Source organism: Artibeus jamaicensis, unplaced genomic scaffold (genome assembly GCF_021234435.1).
Source record: "Artibeus jamaicensis isolate MK-2021 breed Jamaican fruit bat unplaced genomic scaffold, CSHL_Jam_final contig_519, whole genome shotgun sequence".
Classification (NCBI taxonomy): domain Eukaryota; kingdom Metazoa; phylum Chordata; class Mammalia; order Chiroptera; family Phyllostomidae; genus Artibeus; species Artibeus jamaicensis.
The window spans coordinates 53,832,459-53,851,704 of NW_026521871.1; the positions used below are offsets into that span (position 1 = coordinate 53,832,459).

General features: G+C 41.6%; 1 protein-coding gene across 18 annotated transcripts in view; it reads right to left on the minus strand.

Annotated features, from left to right (window-relative positions):
- The window catches only part of MAP4 (microtubule associated protein 4), a 142,966-nt gene that overhangs the window by 102,095 nt on the left and 21,625 nt on the right, over positions 1 to 19,246 (minus strand). The window contains exon 1 of one of the 18 annotated variants that reach the window (XM_053669149.1): positions 6,239 to 6,400. The exons of 16 other annotated variants lie outside the window; for them this stretch is intronic. Coding sequence is in view for 1 of the 2 variants with exons in the window: in XM_053669146.1 (XP_053525121.1) it covers positions 6,194 to 6,195 (2 nt within the window). In the remaining variant the exon portion in view is untranslated. Of the gene's footprint in view, positions 1 to 6,193; positions 6,401 to 19,246 lie in introns of those variants that run through there. One more of the 18 variants, XM_053669146.1, reaches the window with a different exon arrangement.

Consider the following 19,246-nt stretch of genomic DNA (forward strand, 5'->3'; position numbering starts at 1 on the left):
ATGTAAAGCTTTCAGCAAATAGACAAGGGTGGCTGTGAGCTCATCGATTCACCAGTTTGGTATTTAATGGCCAGAACAGATCCATAGCACAATTTCTATGAGCTTCTCTTTAAATAAAACAAAGGATTACTTAAATCTCAGGTTTTTAAGCATGAACTCTTTAATGCTAAAGTCTCTATCTTCTTATCACAGTAGCCAGGACCACTATTATACAAATTTAAGCAATGTATCTGTAATATCTCGTTTTGAATTATTCATGTATCTCTTTAAATAGTTTATCCTCAGAATTTTATTTAGAAACTAAACACAGGTACTAAAGAGTATAGACTTATCAATTTGTAATGAAAATTTTGATTAACTGTCACATGACAGTTCGTTAAATGTGTATACTAATAGCATTATTCAGAGCTGGACTTTTACACTGTCTTTGATCAGTCTCAAAGTGTAATTTCCATGCAGGCTGTAAAAATGATCCTGTAACTGTTTTGGTTCAGTTATAAAAGCATTTGTAACAACTAGTTTCTTGAACTTGAGTACATACTGATATAACCAACACCAGAAAAGAATTTTGTCTCTTGTTCGAAAATCGCAGAGACTTAGAAAAGGAATAACATTATTTCAGTTGAGTCTTTGGCAGTGCACTTCATGGTCTATTTGTCACTGTTGTTTTATTTTAAATTTTGTCCCATCAATAAGACATTTAAGCTAAGAAAATTCAGGATTATCAGGACATATGAATCCAAATATAAGAAAACCTTCTTATTACTCTCTCATTAAAAATTTACACATTTTAAAAAGATATAAAAATGAGTTGATACTAGAAGATAAAACAGGATCATAAAAAATATTCAATTAGCCCTGACTGGTGTAGCTCAGTGGATTGAGCATGTGCCTGCAAAGCAAAGGATCATGGTTCGATTCCCAGTCAGGGCACATGCCTGGATTGCAGGCCAGTTCCCAGTAGGGGACGCATGAGAGGCAACCATACATTGACATTTCTCTCCCTCTCTCCTTCCCTTCCCCTCTAAAGATAAATAAATAAAATCTTTTTTAAAATTAAATTAATCCAAAAGCACACAGAAAAGAAAACTAGAATAAAGAACAAATAGAGCAAAGAGCAACTACCAAAATAACAAACAAACTTAAATCCAACCATTTCAAAAATCACATTAAATATAATAGCCTAAATCCAACAGTTAAAAGACCGATCTTCAAGTTGGATGTTCCTTAAAAAGCAAGACCCACCTATATGAAGAAGCCCACTTTTATTAAATATAAAAAAAGAAATGGAGGGGACATGGAGAAATTGGAACCCTCACAGAACTGCTGGTAGGAAGGGAAAATGGCACGGCCACCACAAAAACCAGTATGGCAGGTCCTCAAAGGCTAAAAACAGAATTATCATATGCTCCAGCTAAAGGAATTGAAAGCGGGGTCTCAGAGATATCTGTACACCCCCGTTCACAGCACCATTATTCACAAAAGTTAAATGTAGAAGCAACCCGAGAGTCCGTGGACAGATGAACGGACCAACAAAATCTGGTAGATACATACAATGAAATATTATTCAGCCTAAAAAAGGAAGGAAACTTTGCCACGCACTACAACATGCATAATAAACTTGGAAGACGTTATGCTAAGTGAGATAAGCCAGTCACAAGAAGACAAATACTAACTTAAAAAAACAAAAACAAAACAAATACCATATGATTCCACTCATATGAAGTATTTAGTGTAGCCAAAATCAGAGAGACAAAAAGTAGAATGGCAGTTGCCAGGGGCTGGGGGACTATAATGGGTCACTGGTTCAACTGGCAGAGGGTTTCGGTTTTGCGAGATGAAAAGGGTTCTACAGATGGACAGCGGTAATAGTTGCACGACATGAATGTACTAAATGTCACCGAACTGTACAGTGAAAACTGCTTAAGACAAAAGAAAAAGAGGGCTGACAGTAAAAGGACAGAAAAATATACCATAATAACACTAATCAGAAGGAAGCTGGAGTGGCTGCATAGTAATGTGAGACAAAACAGACTTTAGAACACACAATATTACCAGGAATAAAGAGGGACATTACATAATAATAAAGGGGTCAATTCATTAAGAAGACGTAACAATCTGCCCTGGCTGGTGTGGCTCAGTGGATGGAGTGCCAGCCTGCAAACAAAAGGGTCACCACCCGTTCAATTCCCAGTCAGGGCACATGCCTGGGTTGCACGCCGGGGTCCACAGTAGGGGGCACTCAAGAGGTGGCTGCACACCGATACTTCCCTCCCTCTCTTTCTTCCTACCTTACCCTCTCTAAAAATAAATAAATATGATCTTAAAAAAAAAGACTTTAGCTAATTGTTAACCCTTAGACCAAAAATAAATATATAAATAAGTCAAAAGTGATGACCAAAAAAAATTAACAAAATAATTCTATGTAGCACTACTAAGTATTATTGTTACTTCAGATCCTGCCAAGGAAAATGCTGAAAAATGAGTCACTGAAGAACTTTTTAAAAGCCTAATTCTAACATCAAAGAGTTCCATAAAAAGTCATTGCTTTCCCCTTTTCTATCTATGACTATTATTATCAGTGAGCCTATTAAAGCTGTTATGAACCCAAAACAGTAAAGGATGTCTACGACTACTTTCATAATCAAAGAGAATTTGAAAGGACACTTGTACTCTCTTTAACACCACACAGTAAGAGCCCAGTAGATTTATTTTTGCTGGAAATACATAATTACGACATATTTCGTGCAATCTACTTGAACTTTTTCTAATTTAGGACACAGGGAAATCCAGAAAATCCAGCAATACAGTTTAAACCTCATTTATCTGAGTGCGGATTCTCAAAGGGCAGCTTTTTATGCACTATGATCTTTCCCCTCAGCGCCACACCAACACCCCACCCCCACCCCCGCCACCACCTCCCAAACTACTTCCTGAGCTGACATGTGGTTCATGAGCAGCAGCTTAAATTCAGCCTAAGAAGGTGAAATGGACAGAAAGTTAGATGGAAAATGGGAAGGTCACGTGGCTCAGCGTGCGCACCTAGCCAGCCAGCCAGCCAGCCAGCCAGCCAGCCAGCATCTACAATTCAACAGTTGAGCTGTTCTTTTCTTGTCCCCAAATATAAATAGAAGAATGATTTAAACACACACACAACACCTCCTTATAGAAAATGACGCTGTAAAGGCAAGGCTGGTGCGGACCTGGAAGTGCAAGGACTGGCTCTTAGCAGGCTCTGGTGTTCAAGGTATTCGAGAGAGCTCCCAACTATGTATCCCGTCTAAAACCTGCACAATAAATTCCTTAAATGCTCTACGCATCTGGAAACTGGTTCTGCGAGTGTTCCAGAATTGATTTTAATAAATTAGTAAACTTCTTCCCACACTTACATACTCATTTAAGGTCACTTGGTACTCATTTATGCCTTAAAATGTTTATAGTTTGTGGACAAAAGGATATGACAGACTAATAGTCTCAAATTTAGACATTCGGGACAGTCTAAAAATGAACCCTTGTGAGTGAGACCTACTTTTTAAAATCTCTCTCACTATTCATAGTATTCATCTTTTCCTCGTATAGATAATAAAGAAAGTTAACTTTAAATGGATTTGTTAACTGGAGGAAAGCTGGGCACAGAAGCTCCTTCCCTTTGCCGAGGCACCAGTTTCCTCTGACTCTCACTGTGGCTTCCAGTGAGTCACCTTCTGGGGCTGAGTTCCCTCATCTACAAAATGAGGATGGAGAGTTATCTGACCCCTACCTTGATTATTCTACAAGCTACTTGTAATTCAGTTTCATCACTTAAGTTAGAAATAAATACACGTCATATAGATCCTTGATGTGAATGTGAATTCACGTTGTTAAAGTAATGAAGTATTTTATATATATCAAGTACTCTCAGTCACAACTGGGTTCAGGTTTAGTAAAAGCTTTTTAGCAAAGGGAGAGCCGAAAAACCAACTCATCAGTGCACGGGGCCCTGTTTGAGCAAATCTGACTCGAGTGGAAGAAACTCCACCCAGCGCTGGCTAACAACACTCCGCCAGAAAATGAGCCCTGTATTACCTAACCCGGCGCCAGGAGCACAGTTTTCAACATAGCACTTTGGACATCTGATCTTTCGTTCTGACTGCACGTCTGAAGTGCAACTCTCTGGTATCCTATCTAGAAGGGCTGTGAAAACAGGTAAAGCGAGGCATACGGATAATGACAAGATATGATGATGCAGCACAGGAGAGGGCTCTGGTCTCTTGCCTGCCCTCCTACTATTTATAGCTGTGCACTCAGAAAGAGTGTGTAAGAATATATGATGAGGTCACAAGCACCTTCTCTGTTGTACGGTTTACTTTAGATCACAAATGCGAGAATTAATAACTAAAAATAAAATATTTTCTAGGTCTAAAGAGATTAAATACTGTTCATATCCGATTTAAATACACAAAGTATAGACAACTTTTTAAGCTCCTAGAGGTCCTGCTGAAATTTTAGGTCAGTCACCTTATCTGTAGTCAGTCACTTGGGATCTGTGCTCATTCCTTCTGATGAGAAATCCGCAATCTCGCTTGCAAATGGACTGTCATTGCCTCTGCCCTCCCTACCAACAACCCGCCCCCGGGGGCTGCCGGGGAGCTAAGGTGGAGGAAGAAAACTCATGAAAAGGAAGAACAGAAGCCTAGTTCCCACCAACATACTCAGTCGCTGTTCATAACATTCTAATATTTTTTTCTATCAAGATGCATTTGAGATAGCATAATTTCAAAAAGTATGGAATCCTACTTCACAATTTAAAAGGGGGCAAGGGTTAAAATAGATGGACCATGTTAGTGTGAATTATTTCTCATCAAGTAACTTTCCTCCTGATCCCACTGAGAAATTCCAATGGAAGTGTCTTGAGTTTCTGGGTTTAGTGTGAAAAGGGAGAAAAATAATGGAGCGACACGGAGCATTTCAGGGAGAAAGCCGATCTGGAAAAGGCATCAAAGTTGGAAGAGGGCAAGTGGGCCCGAGGAGGGGCAAGGAGAGGCAATACAGTGGCCAAGGGCAAGCTCGACATCTTTCAAAATACCGCCTCATAATTTTAGAAGAAAGAAATGGTTTTCTCAATGACCTGGACTAGTTTAGAAACAAAATGATCATTTCTAACCTTGTTATCTAAGGGACATGCATTCTGAGTTCCAAATAACCAACTTAATAAATGTTTAATAATTCTTAAAAGGTAGGAGATGGCTTATAATGCTCAATTAAGTTTTCTCTGTACTTGATAATCTGTCCTGTTTTTAGGGATGGGCGGGATTCGAGGGGTGAGTTATGGACGAGACACAGAAGTGGAAAGATACGCGGGCTAATATTTTCTTCAATACTTTTTTTCCTGCATGACAACCAAGCTGCTATACCAGGACGTTAGCGAGAGTGCTGCGACCCAAAGGCAGTGCTTTTCTCAGCTTGGAAAAAAACCCAGCATCTCGGCCAGTCCCAATGTGATTATAAGACCATTTATAATCTGACATGGGGAGGGGACAGCCTGCACCATAAAGGTGCCATATTCAACATGAGAGTTTAGCCTGGCAAGCTCTCACTTGCTAAATGGGCACTTTATTCCTTTGTTTTAATGAGATTTTTTCAGAGGCCTATCACACATCAAGCTTAACCTTGTTTGGAGACTATGTTCTGCTCTTAATTTAATTATCTAGAAAAGCTTGATTTATACATTCAATCGAAACTGCATTCTGTTCTTAGCAAAACCACATCTTTATTAAGGACCTCTGAGGGACTTGGCCACCACCTTGAACAGCTCAGAGCCACCTTATCAGCTAACCTGAACTTCTGCTCTCCCCCAGAACCAGACTAGGGAATGGCAATTTAGCAACATATTGACTACCTTGAGCAATAAACTCCAAGTTCCCTGGAGAGCGGACTCATTTTCTACCCCAGGCGCCTCCCTACACACTGTAAGGACAACAGCTGTCTATCACAAACTACCAGAACGCCTTCCTGACCATCATTTGTCCCACTCCTCATGGGACTGATCAGCAAAAGAGAGCCCTCGATTGCCAGAATAGCTGAGGCCATCACCCGCTGATACGTTTTATTTCTGTGTGGTCCCCAGAACAGAGTTCCTGTTCCCATTGCTACTTTAGGGAGCCCTGTCCTCTGAGTACAAGAACCCTGCATACACAGGCACAGACATACTCACATACAGAAAGCCTGCAGCAAGAGGCAGAAAGCCAAGCTCACTCACAGGAACTATCCCGGCAGCTTGTGTGCAGTCCTGACCAACTATCCCGGCAGCTTGTGTGCAGTCCTGACCGAATACATTTCAGAGCACTGAAGAGGCACCTGCCTGCTGCTACATTTCTGTCCAAGTGGATTTCAATCTATTTCTCCAAGAAGAAAACCCACACTAGCTACCTCCCACTGTTGGCCATGTGATGCGGACAGTCCCGAAGTCCGGGTATGTGGGCCAGGACAGGAGACGGCAATGACACAGCACTTAGGTTTCTGCTGCAACCAGCCTGACGACCGAATCTTCCATTTCATCTCAATTTTTTTTTTTTTTTCACAAAAAAGAGAGAGTGAGTTTTAAGATTCTCAATACCTAATGCCCCCAAATTTGGAAAAAAAGAAAATATTTTTAAAAAATTTACTCTTCATCCCATGTATTCTTCCTAAGACTAAAAAAAAAAGAAGAAAATCAGAGTTTGCTCACACCTATCTAAAAATTTCTAACCACTTAAACTCTCTAAAGGCCTGTTTAAAACCACCAGTTCAAATAATCTAGTATCCAATTCCCTTGCTTTAGCAGTTAACAAAAAAGAGAACCAGAGTCAACAAATCCCTTATAAATGGAGCTGGAACTGAGGATCTGGCCAAGAGCAGAGCCAGAAACAGAAGCGGAGTGTGACGAAACTGGCAAAATCTTAGAATTTAACAAGTTCTGCCTTTATCTGATATAACATCACTATACTTCAAACAAACAAAAAAAAACCCTTCTTTTTGCCCTATCTTTTCTTCTTAAAAGAATGAAGGCAGTTGGGAAGAGTTCTAACACCAAGAAAACGCCCCAGTAAATTTAAAAGAACTCCAATGCCTATTTAAAAAAGAAAATCCAGTCCTGACTGGTGTGGCTCAGTTGGGTATCATCTTGCAAAACGAATGATCACCAGTTCAATTCGCAGTCAGGGCCCATGCCTGGGTTGCAGGCTTGGTCCCCAGTCAGGGCAAGTAGGAGAGGCAACCGACTGATGTGTCTCTCTCACATTTACATGGATGTTTCTCTCCCTCTCCTTCTGACTCCCTTCCCCTCTCTCTAAAAAGTAAATAAAATCTTTTTTAAAAAATCCAAACTCCTTAGTATGATATCAAAATCACACAATCCTAGATGATCCAGGCCTATAACCTACCACAACCCCCAGCAGGGTTCCACGTAGGGTCTCCCTATATTTTAGCCACATGGGGCCAGCTGCCATTTTACAAGCATGTCACAGTCATTACCACCGTATACCCTCGCAGGGGTTCAGAATAAGCCACCCTAACATGTGCCTCCGTGGTATGTGGATTACTGCGAGGTAAAGGTAACCGAAACCCTGAGGACTCAAGAGAAACTGCTGCTATCCCCTTAACTATCTAGAAGAACTTAAATTAGGTAAGACTGAACACCAGAAATGACCTTTTACCTATTTATATGGCAAAGAAAACCAATAATTACTGAGCATGCGCTCGCCTTCCAATGATCTCCTACCGCGTCACCTCCAGGTGCATCGCCCCACCCCTGGCGTAGACGTCTGAGACGCCCATTCTCCCTTCCTGCCTCTGACTCTCTCGCGTGTGCAGGGTTCCCACGCGTATGGGTTACATTCGGCTGTTTTCTTTTGTTAGTCTGTCTCAGGTCTCCTTGGTATTAGACCAGCCACAAGAACCTTGAGGGTAGAGGAAAGTTTCTTCTCCCCCCCCCTTGCCGATATTGCTCTCCACACTTCAAGTTCTCTTTCCTCCCCCGTTTGTCAACATTTCAGAACCGAGGTCCACATCCTACCACCCTTTCTCTGATTCCCTGAATCTCTTCTCCCGGCGCCATTCAGAACTAACAAACAGCACATCACCTGTACTTCCACTCTAACAGGTACAGGCTGAGCTGTGCTGCGGTTAGCTGTACACAGGATGTGGCAAATGCAGCTTTACAACTGTTCATATGAATAACTTATTAAGTAATTAATAAATAATAATACGAAAATAGCGAGCCAGGGGCTGGGTAGCAGGAGGCAAAGGGAAGAATGGGAGATATCTGTAATAGTGTCAACAATAAAAATAAAAATAAATAAACAAACTCTGTGTTTCATGTACTCACAACTGTAAACCTATTTTTGCCCCACCCTGCATACCAGCAGCTCCTATAAACTACTAGGTCTTAAAGGTCAAAGACCATGACTAAACAATAGGTATACCTTCTCTTAGGGTATTACCCATATTTTGCCGTGTATAAGTACACTCACGTTTTGGGCCCAAACTTTCAGGAAAGAAAAGATTTCACTTATTTATTTTTAGAGAAGGGCAGGGAAGGAGAAAGAAAGGGAAACATCAATGTGCGGTTGCCTCCCATGTGCCCCCTACTGGGGATGTGGCCTGCAACCCAGGCATGTGCCCTGACTGGGAATCGAACTGGGACTCTGAGTCACAGGCCGGCGCTCCATCCCCTGACCCACACCAGCCAAGGCCCAGGAAAAATAAAATCTTTCATTTTATTTTGTCCCCATTTTTTATTGTTCAAAGTTGTCCATTTTAATTTTTTAATTCAATTTTTTATTCATATTTAGATACTTGTTTTTTGTATTAGAAAGGATATTTTGCATATAGATATCATTATTGCCTTCTAGTTACACTTTTACCACATAACCATAAATAAAATAATTAAAAACATTTATATAGAGACGGAATTAACACTACCCATATATAATGCGCACCCTTATTTTTCCCTCGAAAAATTAGGCAAAAAAGTGCACATTATACAGGGCAAAATACGGTACATTACACAAAAGACAGGCCAAAGTGGCAGAGCCAACAAAACAAAGGGGCTAACTAAACAGTTCCTCAATGGCACAACAGAAGCGAATAAAAAACATGTCTAGTTTGAAATGAATCGGCGGTGCCAAAACTACAAAAACTCTTCAGAGTAAGAAAAATAAGCAGACTAGAGTCTGAAGAGTCATCATGAACTTAGACTACTCGCCTCATTTCTTCTTCCTTCCAAACACAGCTGACGCCTGAGCCATCCTGAACAGAAAGCCAACAGGGAGGAGGAGCCTGACAAGCCGGCACTCAGTGCTGGCCATCTTATCATTATTAGGCCAAGGAATAAAAATAGCCCTCTGCTTTCAGAAAAGCACAACAACATGATGCAACACGGCAGAAACCAACAGCTTTTTATTCAAGGGATCAGCTGCCACCGCCAATGGTAACATCCCTGTATCAAATATTAAAACTTTCACAAGTATTAAAACATTAACTACAGTCTCGGTTCACACGTCTCTGTCGGGAATAATAAATTACATGATTCTAAGATGACTTAGTGCTGGAGAAGCTGGATAAAGGGAAGCGTACTCACACTTGGTCAGCTCTTAGCTTCTGGAACTATGTTATTGAAGAAAAACCTGTCCATGAAGCAAAGTGCGTCTCTCTCTGAAGTTCAGAGCCACAGTGTGTCATACCTTATTGTATATCAGTGAGAGGGAAAGAAACATCAATGTGTGATCAGTAGGTTGCCTCTCATAGACGCTCAGCTGGGGACCTGGCCTACAACCCACACATGTACCCTGACTGAGAATCGAACTGCCGACCTTTCAGTTTGCAGGCTAACACTCGATCTACTGAGCCTCACCAGCCAGGAGGCAATTTCAGTTTTTAAGAGTTGATTCTGTACAGCATCCACAACTGAGAGCTCCTGAGTTAATCACCAGATTATCTAATACATTAAAAGTGAAGTTCACTGAAACGAAACACAAAACAAAAACAGGATCTGTAAAACTAACACAGAAAGAGATCGGGTCCTCCCTCGTTTGGATGGTAGATGCTTTAGATCCAGTTCTCTGGATCTAGAAGCAGAGCCTGAGACAGGGATTCTTCCACAAGTGATCTGCTGAGGCAGTGCCCTCAGGAGAAACCTGTGAGAGGGACAGGAAGCAAAACTGTGGTTTTAGCTGAAGTCTAGCCTCCACCTCCTCTCAGGGAAGCTATGAAGCACAACCACGGAACAAGGTAGGTGCCACAAAGTCGGTGCCACTAGGAGGCAACGAGGCTGAGTTTTCGTAACCCTCCCCAGGCAGTCATTGGCTGAGGGCCCTGTGAACAGGAGGGACGTAACTTCCCAGGCATTTCTGGGGGAGGTGCCTCCTATCTGCTGCTGCCCTTGGCAACCAACACTCACAGCAATGCAGGGTGCAGGGGGAGAGTGTGCACTAGCTGGTAAAGGGAATCTAGACAGGACACCAGCATCATCTACTACAGAAGGACCAGCTGTGTAACAAAAATGCACACCAGATTGGTGTAGGCATGCAAATGCCAAGCAAAACAGACTCTAAGCAAAAAATCTGTAGTAGAAACAAAGTAACGAAACGTTTAATTCACTAAAGATTTGCCAATATTAAAAATTAACCCTGGATATACAGAACACCACAGCTATTTAAAAATGCACAAAACTGACAGTACAGAGGAGAAAGAGATGAGTCCTCCTTCGGAGGGAGCTACCGTGATACACCTCTCTCAGTAACTGGCACATCACATAGACAAAAACTGGTAGAATATACAAGCTTGAACAACTCAATACACGAGTTTCAGCTAACGACACTGTAATACTGGCACAATCATCAAGAAAGAAGCCAATCTCAACAACTACATGTACATCTATTATTATCTCAACATAAAAAATTTAATTTTAGCCTGGCTGGTGTGGCTCAGTGGGTGAGCACCCGCTTGTGAACCAAAGGGTTGCCGTTCGATTCCCACTCAAAGCACATGCCTGGGTTGTGGGCCGCACCCCCAGTAGGGGGTGTGCAAGAGGCAACCACACATTGCTGTTTCTCTCCTTCTCTTTCTCCTTCCCTTCCCCTTCTCTAAAAATAAATACAAAGTTTAATTTTAAAAAAGAGGCCAATACAAGAGAATAGTTCCAAAACACAAGCACTACATATGCATACAGTTTGTGACAAATGTGACACCGCAGAGCAGTAGGGAAAGAACTGTCTCTCTAAATGGTGCCATGTCGCCCTGGCCGGGCAGGTCAGTTGGTTGGAGTACTGTCTGGTGCACAGGGAGGCTGTGGGCTCGACTGCTGGTCCGGGCATGCGCAGGAGACAGCCAACTGATATTCTTTCCCACATCGATGTCTCTGCCTCTGTGTTGGTCTCTACCTCTCTGTCTGTCTCTCGCTCTCTCTCCACCCTCCCCATTTCTTCTTCCTCCAAAATCAATAAATGATGCTCGAGAAAGAGAGAGAGAGAAAGCTGTGTTAGCTGGATATTCGATTATTGGGGGAAATGTATCTTGGGTTCTATCTCACACTGTACACAAAAATCAATTCCAGGTGGAGGGCAGGCCTGAGTGTGAAAGATAGAACAATAAAGCTTCTAGAAGATAATCTGGAGACCGTCTTCATGATCGTGGGGTAAGCAAGAATTTCTTAAACAGGTCACACAAATTACTAACCATAAATAGCTAAAAATGATAAATTGGACTACATTAAAGGTCAAAATTTATGTCCAATCAAATATAACATTAAGAGAATGCAAAGCAAATCGCAGGGTTGAAGAAGATATCTGAGATATGTAAAAAGAAAGGAGTCATATACGGGAAATAGAAAAACTCCTGCAAATCAAAAAACAAAACAGCCACCTCTTACAGGAAACTATCCAAACAGCCAAGGAACATATGAAAAGTACTTAACTTTACTAATCCTCAGGGAAAGGTAACTTAAGATCCAATAAATTAACAGCCAGAACTGCTAACATGAAAAGACAGCACCAGGTGTCAGAAAAGAGGGGCGGCAGTGGGACCTCTCCCGCACTGCTGTACATATAGACACAGTCACTGTAGACAGCAGTGCGTCATCGTCTGTAAGGTAGAACTGGTATGTCTCCTTCCCAGACATGCCATTTCTAGACATGTGTCTTAGGCAAGCTCGTGCATCTCTGCACCAGGATGTCAGAGCAGCATTATTCATAACAACCATCTAAAAACAGAGACTAGGTTAAATTTTATTTGAATGTGATGAAATCAACACAGCACTGAAAAGGAATTAACTACAGACACACCCATCAACGTGGACGAATTTCAGTTGCATGGTGTTAAAAGGAGTCATACATTTGTACTCAGGTTATTACACACAAGGAAAGGCACAAAGTGCAGGACAGTGATGCACTCTGGGGAGAAAACAAACACAGAAGGGACAAACAAGGGGCTTAAGCAAAGTCCAATTTTGTATAGTGGGTGCCAGACTCATAGACATTTATCTTTTTATTATTATTTAAATTTTGCATATATATTTCCCATACAAAAAGGTACATATAACATCACAGCAGCCCTGGCTGGTGTAGCTCAGTGGATTGAGTGTCATCCTGCAAACCAAAGGGTTGCTGGTTCGATTCCCAGTCAGAGCAAAAGCCTGGGTTACAGGCCAGGTCCCCAGTTCGGGGCATGCAAGAGGCAACCACACATTGATGTTTCTCTCCCTCTCTTTCTCCTTCCCCTCTAAAAATAAATACATAAAAATCTTTTAAAAAATCACAGCAAAAAGGAAGGGCAGGGGATGCAAGGATGATAGATGGAGCAGAGAGACTGAAACAGGAGGTAGAAAAGCAAAAAACAAGAACTCCCCAAGAAGTACTAAGTTATGAGAAACACTGTCTTCCGATTTCTAACTTCAACGCTAAATGCCAGAAAGCCATAGGGTGATGCCTTTTAAAACTGAAATTCTAAACCTAGAATTTTATACCCAACCTATTGACATTTATCAAATGAGGACCAAGTGACAAATTCAAACAAGCAGTCAATCCAAAACACTTATTTTTCCAGACACCCTTTCTGAAAATGAACTTTCAGTGCAGAGTCCAAAAAAAAAGGCAAATGAACACAGCATCGCAGGAAGGCCCCAGTACCCAAATAACAGTAAAATCAGCCTACAGCAAAAATGAAAAGTCTCAGGCTGATGGCAATGCATGAGATCCAGAAACAACTGTCCAAAATTAACCTTTCCACAAGCAGTAAAATTTTTAAAAGCTGAATGACCTTCCATATGTGGTACAGATGACTTACATTTTTCTAACAATGAGGAAAAAGAAGACAAGTAAAGTTGCTGGGGGAGGGTTGCTGGAAGGGCACCAGCAAGAAAGCACTGATTCCAACACAATGCAACCTGAACTGTGGCCTTATCTCGATCTCACATGTTTTAAGAAAAGAATGCATTTAATACTGACGCTTAGAACACTCATCGGATTTACTAACACGGGCGGGCCCATGAGGAACTGTATTTTATACTTAGGTGTTAAGGGTGTATTGTACTGTATCTGTAGAGGAAAGGGAAGGGGGTGGGGTTAACTCTAAAACAGCAGCTTTTGAAATCAAAGCTAAAAGGCTTTTGCTGACTGTTGAAGTTTAATCTTAAGTGGGCAGAAGGCAAAGAGAACTTTGCCTCCTCACTGGAATGTGCTTCTCTATTGGCCTGCAAGTCTGCATGTGCTGACCTTTAAAAGAGAGGAAAAGGTTGGTCTGTTCTCCCTTCTGCTAGTGGGCTGATGGACTGCACAAGGGTGGATGAGGGCTTGGGGGCTTAGGGGCTTGGAGGCTGGCTATGCTCAATATTCAACTGTATTTCTGGTACAAGCACTGGATGACTTTTGCCATAAATGCATTTTTAATCCTTCGAAAATAAGCAAGGCAGATGAGATAAAAGAGGTTTAAGCCACAAATGAAATTACAAAAGAAAATAACACGATATAACTATCTTGCGGGGGGGGGGGGGAGGGACTACAACAACAACTTCTAAATGGAGCAAGTACCAAAGAGTTTTACAAACTAAAATTACAAAATTTCCAAACTAAATTCCTTCCAAGAATTCTGAAGCAAATTCTGAGTAATCAAAGGTACAAACCATACCCTGCAATAAGAGAAAGACTTTGGTGCTCAATTCGGAACCGAGCACCATGCAAGCTGAATGGGAGGGGGGGCAGAGACGCGCTCAAGCTCCCAGCCTTGTCTCTTCCCCCAGCGTATTCCGAAAGACATTCCCTAGCTTCTTGCAGTTATGAGTTGAGACTGCTTGACTGGGTCTGAATGCAAGATGAAGTAACACGCTTCACCACAACGCATTAAATAAGCTCCTCCCTGCCGGTGCTCTTTGCTCTCAACCAAATAAATAAAAAGGAGCCAGTGGAGGACTCCAAGACACCAGGATGGAAGGAACTAGAATCCTTCAATCATTGCAGGAAGCAAGGAATAAACCTTAATTGTGTCAAGCCATTGACATGCTAGATTCTGTCACAGCAGATAGCATTAATTACCCAACTAATACAAGGATCTTAGGTGTCTAACATCCTCATTTTGCAAATACAGAAGCTGATCGACAGTCTCTAAAAATTATACCAGTTAATAGAAGAACCAGGTTCTTTTGTTAAAAACCACAAAAGGCAGCAAGATAGAGTTTCCCATATAACATGAGGGACCTTAAACTTCTACAAAAATGCTTCTGAAAATCTCACAGACATCCATCCGAAATGCTATGACTGCACAGGTTCTCACATTCGGACTCCTATCAGTAAAATATGGCTGAAGTTATTAGAAACTTTGCATTTCATAAAAGACTAACACAGTACATAAAACTTTATATAATTTGTTACTCTACTACCCTCCTTATTTCTAAGGAGTTTATTGAAAGTATTATATATTATGTAAGCATATCATGTGAAAAGGGCATTTGTGATCATTTCTATGGAGAGTACCATGGGCATTAAGCCCATGGTCAAATACATAGTTTTTGATTATGACTTTATTTCTACGAGAAGAAGAAAATCCCAAGTTTTTAACAATAAATCACATTTAAATAATTCATCCCTGGCAGGTCGTCTGGCTCCTCTCTACTTGTCAGAGCTGGATATAAGATCTTAGACAAGTCACCTCGCTTGATTTGTTAAAAAAAAAAGGATTATCTACAAAGTCTTTTTTCAGCCTACTGTTTGACTCTGATTTGATTGTTCAGGTCAACAAAATATACTGAATACTTATTAGGTGGAACCATATGAAAGTACTAATATTCGACTGTTTTTGACGTATAAAAACTCATTTTCATATGGCTTGGTCTAATACTAAGTGCCGCCCACTACATTAAAAAAAGTTCTAATTTGATTAGACATGTACACACTGACACAGTTTTTAAGAAAAAGCAGTGTGCTGATCATTAGAAATGCAGAGCAAAGTCTATACATGGGAAGAGAAAGGCCTGTTACACGCCTTTCACCTGGCCTCTCCTCCTGAGCGCTTACCCCTATTTACAATGGAACCGCACCATGTCATTGATACACTGGATCACAATACTAAATTCAAGTGTTGTGGCCAAAATTTTACTATTAAACACAAAACCGACCTGTTTAGTGTTCCACCCATTTCGCCACCTACTTAAAGATTTAGGCTTCAGTTTGCTTTGTCAGACTCACAGAGGATTGAATTCCTTGTAAATGGCCAGCCATTCCCACGAAAGACCCGATCGTCTATGCTCACGTTACAGCCCAGTCAAGTGGGTTTCTCAGGAAACGTGGTCAATCCGCACAAAACAGGAATTTAAACCGGTCCTCAGGACACAGGTATGTTCCCGACCAAGTCACTTTACATCAGGACACTCTGTCCCAAAGACACCAGAACCAAATGGACATATCGTCGCAAACACAGGATGGCTGCCTGAACACATCGGGCGAGTGTCATCCACTTGTATTCGGGGAGTATGCAAAAATTTGTTTCCCTTGCCTTTAATATTTTTCTTTTTTTTATTTATTTATTCATCTTTTACAGGGGAAGGGAAGGAGAGAAACATCTATGCATGGTTGCCTCTTGTGAGTCCCCTGCTGGGACCTGGCCTGCAACCCAGGCACATGCCCTGACTGGGAATCGAACCTCGATCGTCTGGTTCGCAGGCCCGCGCTCAATCTACTGGGCTATGCCAGCCAGGGCAATATTTTTCAAAAAGAATCTTAATCTTTCTATAAAACCATCTTCTTGATTAAAAAACGGCAAAGTCTGCAGTCAAGGAGCGGGTCACAAGGTAACAGTCTTTCTCGCCTCCGTAGACGAACTTCTCCGACACAGTTTCTCAGATTCAGATTTGCAGTTAGAGTAATTCGTGTAAGTCCTATGATCTTTGGCGGTTCATTTTAACCAGTCATTACTCACGCATACAACTGCTACAAACTGATTAGCTGAAACTAAAGACAGTGAAAAACCAAACTACAAAAATAACATTCTCCACAACGAAGACAAGCCGGTCCGCTGTCAGCTTTACTATCTCCACTCCTCACAGCTCCGCCCCCACCTAACAACACGCCGTCAGTACAGCTTCGTCACATTACAATGAATCTACCATTTCCCTGAAGAAACAGAAACATAAAATGCATCCCCAATCAACACGGGTCCACCTGCTCAACACTGGCTGGAGGCAGCAGGCATGCCGGGAATTCAGGAGAGCAGGCAAGAAACCTCTGAGCCCATGTGAAGCTACATCTGGAGAAAACAGAGCGCTCTCCTCTCTGACTAAAGCGCTTAGACTGGTAACACCTCCTGCTGTCCTGAGTCAGAACGGTCACTGCCTCACAGCTCAAGTGAAACACACGCATAAAGTAAGTGAAGTGAGTCAAATGGAAAAGGGCCAGAATCAAATAATTCCACACACATGTGGGATACAAAACAGAATGCAAGTAACAAACAACAGAACTCACAGACAATGGTATGGTGGTTATCAGAGGGGAAGGGGGAAGAGGTTATAGAGGGTAAAAGGGGTCAAATACATGATGACGGAAGGTGACAGCTTTGGTGAACACACAATGCAATAAACGGTGTATTTATAGAATTGTACACTTGAAATTTATCTTACTAACCAATTAACCCCAATAAATTTAATAAAAGAAAAAAGAAGTATGTGCATAAAAATACAAAATAATAAAAGAGGAAGGGGGGACCTTAAACTATCTAGTTTCCTCTCACATTTTAAAACGAGTAAAGTGAGCCATGGCTGGTGTGGCTCAGTGAATTGAGCACCAAGCTGCGAAGCAAAGGGTGCAGGTTCGATTCCCAGTTAGGGCACCAGCCTTGAACAACCAGTATTCACTTCCAACTCTCTGATCGAGGACCTAAAACTTCACTCACACAAACTATTGTACAATTAATTCCTTGAAGAGACTGAGCAAGTTTGGAGGAAGGTCTGTAGAAGAGTAGCACTGACCCCGGCTGGTGTAGCTCAGTGGATTGAGCGCGGGCCTGCGGGCCAAAGGATCGTAGTTTGATTCCTAGTCAGGGCACATGCCTGGGTTGCAGGCCAGTTCCCAGCAGGAGATGCACAAGAGGCAACCATACATTGGTATTCCTCTCCCTCTCTCCTTCCCTTCCCCTCTAAAGATAAATAAATAAAATCTTTAAAAAAAGGAAAAAAAAGACTAGCACTGAAAACTGGCTCCCCACTGAAGCTTCAACCTGAAGTCCTAGCACTGGTACTTTGGAAAACCAACTCAACTTCGCTGATTCACAAACGACAGCCACCAACTCTAATAAGGCCTTATTCATGTTCGGGGAAACAAAACAACTAGCAATGTGGAGCTAACATTCCCAACTGAATCATAAGGCTTTAAAAAGGGCATTTGAATCCAACCTCCCCATCTTATAAGTGAGAACAAGGCCAAAGGGATTAACAAAGATACTTGTTCAAGGTCACTCTTGAGTATCAACTAGAACCAGGATTTCCTCTCAGTCCTACGGCCCAAAGCAAGTGACAGATAAGGGGCATTATAATTCTGACCAATTCCTACACTAGGTTAGAATGCTTTGGTTTTCTCAGGGTCAACGAGATTAGTCCAGCCATATCCACCTATCAGAAATAGCACCGAACAGCTATCTTTTTTTTAATGCCATGCCTACCTAACACAGAGTTTCATCTCCTATTTAGTTATCAATACTTGCATAGTCAATATCCATGATGTGAAGCTGAAGCCTTGGTTAAAGTTCCTAAGTGTACAATTTAATTTGGTACAAACAGAAAGTATATCAGTTTCCCTCCCAGTTGTCCTAAATAATATTTTCATTGAGGTAAACTCTACAGAACAAACATTTTAAAGCATACAATTCCGTGGCACCCACCTCTCTCTAGTTTCAAAGTGTCTTTTATATTTTTAATCAGAGATGCACTAACGGAAACACAGAAGAGCTACGCTGTGTTCAGTGACTCCATCGCACCTCAGTGGAGGCCTGCACCCAGGTTCCAACCCCAAGTGTATCCTGAGCCCCTTTATCATTGTGATCTCTTCCTGCACGTGGCCAGCCAGAGTGCACGGGTGCCCTGCCCAGCGCCTTTCACCTTCCCCTACTTATCAGCGGTACTCTATCTCACAGAAAACTCACACTCCTGCCCTGACCCAAACCACAGAGCCAGGCTCTTTGTGCCCTAGCCTACCCCACAGGCTTTTGTTTCAACAAACACTTGAGACATTACAAACTACTTAGGAAGGAATGATCTCATCCTACTGATCCAACAGCAAACTTTATCAAAAAGCTTTTTGTTACAAGCTGAGATAACCTAGGAAACCAGATCTATGTTTACTGTTTGGGCAACAAAAAGGAAAAAAGAAATCATAGGGAGAAAAGTCAGTTCACATATTGACCATCTCTAAAAAAATCACTTACTCTACAGAATTTTGCCCTTTCTTTGGTATACCACTACAAATGAACAAAAAGAAAGTCTTTCACAATTACTTAATGCCTTTTAAAAAAATCAACGTAACAATTTTTTTAATTGTAAAACTTTAAAATTCATATTCTAGTCCCAAATACTGACCCTACCCTGGGTCTGATTCAAATGCAAAAACAGGGATTCCTCTCTAGCGGCACCTCAGCATCGACTGAGTGCGTATATTCCACATTCTCATCACTTTACACGTGTTAATCCAATTAGTATGTTGACATATTCTAGTATGTAGGTGTATTATTATCCCCGTTTAAAATAAGGACACCA